General features: G+C 39.9%; 1 protein-coding gene across 3 annotated transcripts; it reads left to right on the top strand.

Moving 5' to 3' along the window:
• Positions 1 to 648: 648 nt before the first annotated feature.
• LOC103715349 lies at positions 649 to 6,433 on the top strand. 3 transcript variants are annotated; one of them, XM_017844759.3, is made up of 7 exons: positions 656 to 1,101; positions 3,518 to 3,600; positions 3,745 to 3,827; positions 3,931 to 4,053; positions 4,131 to 4,934; positions 5,020 to 5,233; positions 5,377 to 6,433. In XM_017844759.3, the coding sequence occupies exons 1-7, from the start codon at positions 791 to 793 to the stop codon at positions 5,943 to 5,945; spliced, it is 2,187 nt and encodes a 728-aa protein (XP_017700248.2). In that variant the 5' UTR covers positions 656 to 790; the 3' UTR covers positions 5,946 to 6,433. The 3 variants fall into 3 exon arrangements, with proteins under 3 accessions (XP_017700249.2, XP_017700248.2, XP_017700250.2); XM_017844760.2 differs by lacking the exon at positions 3,518 to 3,600 and having other exon boundaries at positions 649 to 1,101; XM_017844761.3 differs by lacking the exon at positions 656 to 1,101 and having other exon boundaries at positions 1,128 to 3,664.
• The last annotated feature ends 249 nt before the right edge of the window (positions 6,434 to 6,682 follow it).

Raw genomic sequence — 6,682 nt, forward strand, 5'->3', positions numbered from 1 at the left:
AATAATAATAATCCAAGTCAGTGTTCGTGCAGTGTAAGACCAAAATCTGACATAAGCATAAAAGAATAGCAGCTGATTCAAATAAAAAGAGCAGATAAACCATGGTTCAGCTTGTATCTTTCGTGCTAACATATCATTCATCTTTTATTCGCGATATTCCAACCTCTATGAGATTTGTGTGCAAGCGGATAAATTTTTTTTGAAGTGCTTTGATATCTGTGCAAGATATGGTTGAATGGTTGATATTGCGGGAAAAAAAGACAAACCATTCTTTCGCCGGAAAGATACAACCCGAGGGCTATAAATCATTTAGGGCAAATTCTGGCACGTAATCTGCGAAACCAACGGCCAGCCATTTCCCTCACCAAAAATTCGGAGACATGCCGCGACGTCCAACTCCGATCCTCTCAATTCGGAATGTGCATTGATACATTCGATCCTAAGATGGCAATTCCGTGAATAATACGGCCTAGTAGAGGCAATGGTGTCTCGAACTCTTTTTTCCTTGAAAATTCCCGTTCCTTCGAGGGGCTTCGCCGCTTTAACGTGGTGGACGAAATCCCCGCCGTCGATTTCTTTCCCACCCAAATCCTCTCTCTCATCGGAACCCCTCCTCTTTCTTTTTCTTCTCTCTCTCTCTCTCTCTCTCTCTCTCTCTCTCTTCTCCCCTTCCTCTCCTTTATTTATTTACATATTTGTTCGAGGTAAATCCTCTCTCTCGCGTTCGTAGAGGCCAAGGGAATTTGGGTTAAGGTTTGGCAATGGAGGAGATGGGGAAGGTGTTCGTGGGATGGGAAGAGGTGGTGGTGTCGAAGGACAAGGGGCGGAGGGTGGTGCACTACTACCTCCGGGATGCTGCGGGCGGGATCGATCTTGCGGTGGTGGGTCGCGAGAAGAGCGCGCGCCACATGTCCTACGCCGTCCCGGGCCGGTTCCTCCGGTCGCTCCTCGCGCTGCGGCCGAGAAACCCCCTTCTTGCCTCCTTGTCGCCCTCCTCGCCCTCTTCGTCCTTCGGCTGCTCGCCGTCGTCGTCCTCTGGGCTTTCCTTGAAGTGGCGGTCACGGAGGGAGGTCGTCAATTGGCTCTCTTCCCTTGTCTCGGGTATTTTGTTTCCCCTGCCCTGTTTCTTTCTCTCTCTAAAATTTAGAACTTGAAAAGAAACAAGGTTAGGAAAACCGTGAAAGAATCAAAAACATGGCTTTCTTGTCAAGTTTTAGAAAATTGAGAAGAAGCGAAGCTATAAAAAGCGTGAGAATAAAAAAAAAAGATGGTTTTTGGTCTATCTCGGGATGGGATTTGGTTTGGGGCTCTGTCGTTCGGTCTTTCGTAAGGATCTGTTGTTTCCTTAATGGCGTTTTGGGAAAGGTGGCTCTGTTCTTTGGTTGGATTGAAGGGTGGAGGGGTCCCGGTGCTAGAACTAGAGATTTCTCCGGGGTCTGTTGTTTTGTCTCATATGAAGAACACGTACGGTTGATGGGCGAATGCTGTGACTTCTCATAGATTGCCCCTCTCGTTTATTGTAGGATATCCTTGAAGCTAAACCGTGAAATAATCCCCCAAAAGAGGTCTCTTTTGGCTGATTCTGCTTGATTTTATTGAAATCTCCGATTTCGTATATATCTGTTGGATTTTTATGGGTTTTATTCAAAGGTCGCTTTTTTGGTTCGTTTCAATAGATGGATTTGGGGATCCTGGATTTTTCTTTGTTACCTTTTTCTTGCGTAGAAGCAATCTACACATACAACAGAGGGAAGGAGGGAGATAAATGTGATGTATGATTCTCTTTGAAACTAAGAGGAGATAGAGCTAGAAAACCTGCAAAATATTTGAAAAGATAACTTTTTTTTTAAAAAAAAATTGTTTCAAATTTTCGTTGGCTTAGGCAACTTTGGATTTACATGGATCTATTGATGTCTTTGTATTTCTGGGATGTTTGCTTCTTTCTTTAGATTATCTCTTTGTCCAAGAATAAGGTGGTAACCCTTATGCCTTTTCTTTTTTCACTGGGAAAAAATATAAATTTTCCCCGGGTGCTGCTTTAAGCCGGTAGTTTTCTCAAAAAATAATCATCCTTTTTTGATTTTTTTTTCTTTTTATTATTATTATTATTATTATTATTATTTTATAATCTTCCTTGTATTTGTTCTGGTTGTGGCTTTTCCGTAACTATTTCATTTTGAGGAGTATTCTTGCTATCATGTTTAGATCCTGAAAATAATGATATCTTGATTTCTTTTCTATATATGTTTTATTTGAGAACCTTGTTCAATGAACTTTCTTTTGTTCATGACTCCTTTGGAGTTTTCACGACTCTGATGTTATGTAATTCTTATCATTAATGTGCCTTTGCTCTCTCTTTAACTCTGTAAACGTTTTGAATTTCCTTTGATATGTTATTTCACACATTCTGTAATATGTGAAAAATTTATTCTTTTTATTCTTGTGCCTGAACCTTGAAAATAAAGAATTTGTCATTCAGTTTATTCTTTTTTTGAGATTATCCCAAATGGTTACGATGTGGTTGACCAAAATTTCACACTGTGGTGCAAGATTATGGGCAAAACAGAAGCTAGTTATGAATTTTCTGGATTATTTTTAACAGTATGTTTATAGTATGTTATCATGTTATATCCCTTATTCTTAAAATAGGCTGTTTGTGCTGTCTTTTTGGTTTGCAAATTGTTTTGCCAAGTTGGTGGCTATGATGCCATCCATATTTTTATTCTTATTTCTATCTTGTTATTCAGTGCTTGGCCTGTTTTATGCGACTATATGTCTGTACGAATGTGAATCATCAGGTACTCCTCATAGTTTTATTTCATTAGTCTCATTGTTTTTCTTATTATATCTTTTCTTGGCAGATTTCTCGCTGCATAGATCTCTCTCTCAGTTTGACTAGTCTAATTATAGTTATATTTTTGTATGTTTTTTTTGTTCCTTAGGCATCTGGAAATTTAATTTGATATTGAAAGATCTCTTTATACAATATGGATCTGGAAGACTTTTGCTTTGCTAGAAAGCCTTGTTATCCAATCAGATAAAATTTTGTCAGTAAATACTACGAACTAGTGATGACTGAGCACCAGTTTTAGTGTATGGAACTCTTCGTGAGTCAAGAGTAGATAGCATGGCGGTCACATTCATGTGGTTCCAAGACTCTCTTGAGATGTCAGTTCTTTCTAGGATGTTAGCTTGTAGTTGGTATAATACTTTCCAAGGGAATCTGCTTTAGAAATGTATCAATTTAGTGTAGCGAAAATTTCTTCCTTCTCAAGTTTCCTTTTCCTATGTCCGTACAATTCTAATATTGCACCAAGGTTACCTTTGTGAAAGAAATTCAGTAATTTGTGGTGGAATTTAACGCTTTAGTGGATCTGGATCTCTCAATTTACAATATGATTTGAACTAGAGCATGACATTACCATTATTCCTTTTTCTTTGATTATTTTTCATTCTGAACTAATGGAGTGTTTGTCATATTTGGTTTTGCAATCATTATCCATTTTTTTTGGATCAGATTTGGCGGCATGGCCAAGTGGTATTTAACATCCAGAAAACTGCCAAATAAAATGCGTCCCAAGCAGAAATATGTAGTTTGTTGTAGGCTCTCTCTCTCCCCCCCTCTCTCTCTCAAGTTTCTGATCAACTGGATGGTTGCCTGGAGGTTGAGAATCAGAGTTTAAATTTGAATTCTGTTTTGGTGAAAGTTTTTGCAATCCAACAAAATGTCTGTTTTATTTGCAGATTCAACATCTTATGGATCTTCTATGGTGGATAGAGTCTCAGATAATGAAGTTGCTGAACTTACATATATCCCTACTTCCAAGGTAGAGAAATTTTATTGGTTGTATTTTCCTCATGTTGTTGAAATTATCATTATATTCTGAGGATCTGAGTCTTATTTCCTGTTGCTTCCCTTTGTCCATTCAGGGTCATTCATTGGGGAAAATGGGGCATCATTCCAAAGAATTCACATGGTTAGGTTCCGCATGGAATTGCAGGAAAAGGCGCAAACATTACCGATCTTTCTGCCGGAATGGAGTTACAATCTCTGTAAGTATTTAAAGTTGTAATGGCTTCTTTCTAGTTATTATTTTTGCATTGGTTTAATGTACCATATGCTTTCCTAGGTTCATGACTTTGTCTATGTCATGACGGAAGAGAATAAGAGGCTCGTTGCATATGTGGAAGACCTATATGAGGACTTGAGAGATAACAACATGGTTGTGATCCGATGGTTTCACAAAGTTGATGAGGTTGGTATTGTTTTGCCTCCCGATGTTAATGACAGAGAGATTTTCTTTTCTCTTTGTCTTCAAGATTTCAGTATTGAATGCATTGATGGATTAGCAGCCGTCCTCAGTGCTCAGCATTTTGAGAAGTTTCAGAATGAGGCAACACATAGCAATTGGGAACCTTACCTGTGTTGCAGGCTGATTGATAATGATGATCTCAAGCCTTTCGACATCACTCAGGTCCAGGGCTACTGGAGTCAGGAACTACTTCGGTCCATGTTCACATCTTCTTTGAAATTGAGACTGAAAATAAACCGTCGTGGCTCTAGTTTAGATGGAGATGGAAATGGCCACATTCCCCGATGCGGACTCAAAAAGAAGCACAGATTGAGTAATGGGGCTATTGATTGTGCTGGAACAGTAGCTAGGGATATGAACAAGAAAAGAATTTTGGGTGCTAGCAACAAAGTAGAAAGACATATATCAAGCACTGCTTCTGCTCCTGGTTTGCTGAGAATGGAGTTGTGGAAGCAACAAATCCAGCAGCAGATATCTCCAGGATGCCATGTTGAAGTGCTGTCACAAGATAGTGGAATAAGGGGATGTTGGTTCCGTTGCGACATTCTCAAAAGACATCATGATAAGGTGAAGGTCCGGTACCAAGATGTTCAAGATGCTGATGGAAATGGCAATTTAGGGGTAAATATTAATTTCTTCATGTAACATAGTTTCTTCTCTTATATCTTGGTGGATGTGCTTATATCTGATTTTTTTTCCCCCACAGGAATGGGTTCTGCTTTCAAGGGTTGCAGCAGCAGACAAGTTGGGTATACGCTTGTTTGGGAGGCCAATGGTTCGTCCAAGTCCATCAGAGAGAGGCAGGTTGTCATGCAGCTTCGACATCGGGGCTGTTGTTGATGCATGGTGGCATGATGGCTGGTGGGAGGGACTTGTGATTCGTAAAGAATCTGAAGGGCAAATCCATGTGTATTTCTCAGGTAAAACCTTGTATTCATTACCACCATTGCACTAAACTTAGTATGATATTTGGTGTCTTCATAGAGAAATTTACGAGAATTATTTTCCTGGACTGGTCAAGGACTGTTGCTAATGTCAAATATTTCTTGTTTGGATATTGCAGGAGAAAAGCGAGTCTCTATCTTTAGTCAGTGTGACTTGAGACCCTCACAGGATTGGATTAACAATAAATGGAACCGTATAAAAGACAGAAAAGATATTGTAAGCTCGTTGTTGTCTGATTTGGAACATGAGAATCCGGGCTTGTTTGGTGCTGAAGGAATCCCAATTCGTTCACCAGACACCGTCAGGCTCTCTGAAACCGAGGCCCAGACTGGGAGCACCAAACCAGAGGGCATTGTTGAATCCAAGCTCATACCCCATGGAGACTACTGGATGCTCAAAGCAGAAGTGCCATACCTTGCCAAAGAATGTCATTGGGACGGCTTGAAGTGGTGCTCATCAAAGAAAAGGAAGAGGAGAGAGTTGGCCTCTTATGGTCCAGATCATAGTAAAAGACAATGTCGAGTTAGCAGTATAAACAACAGTCGAAAGGGAGAAGAGCAGTCTAATGCTTGTAAGTTGTTCATGCTACCCAAATCATTGACAGTTGATCACGATAACTGCAAGATTGGAGGGGATCCTCTGTTCAGTGCATCCATGACACACTCAAGCTTGGTCATATCCAGATGAAGCTTGGTCATTTTTTTTTTTGAAGATTTCAGCAGGTATGGTACGGTGTAGTTTTCGTGCACCCCCATGCTAATTTTCCTCCAGAGGTCTCAAGGTGAAATGAGGGCCCTTGGAGCCGACACATTCTTCGAGCCTTTGACCCCATCAATGACCAAGGAACTGGGTATTATGCTCTACTTATAAACAGTCTAGAATTTCTTAACATGGGTGCACATCGTAAGAGCCATGTTGGGTTGAGGAGTTGATTATTTGGAGTTTTTAGATCCTTTTAGCGAACCCTAACCAAGTTTTCCTGACCATGTCATTCCGGATAATACTTCATTTCCATCTGCTGCTTTAACTGACTTGATATCTCTTTTATTTATTTTTTTGTGTCAACTACAAGAATGGGTATACATCTGAACGTTTTCCTTGTCATTTTTGTATCTCAAAATGTGAGAATTGAATTGAAGTCAATGGAAGTTTCAATCTTGAGTTTCTCTAGCCTATGGACGCATGTTTGTGGTTCTGGAATGGTTCGAAGTAATGAGAGGAGATTGTTTATTTTCGTTTTCAATGTTGAAAAGGTGATTGTTTGACCAAATATATCCCAAGATATGTTTGGCCGGCTGTATTCTGTCCAATATATTACATGTTTAGCCGACGGTTGAACTAAATTCTGTCACCGATAGCCATTTTCTTCCTAGTTGGCCATGTTGTTGAACAAGAGGGGGAATAATGACCGGTGGCAGTAAAGT

Source organism: Phoenix dactylifera, chromosome 8, assembly GCF_009389715.1.
Source record: "Phoenix dactylifera cultivar Barhee BC4 chromosome 8, palm_55x_up_171113_PBpolish2nd_filt_p, whole genome shotgun sequence".
Taxonomy (NCBI): domain Eukaryota; kingdom Viridiplantae; phylum Streptophyta; class Magnoliopsida; order Arecales; family Arecaceae; genus Phoenix; species Phoenix dactylifera.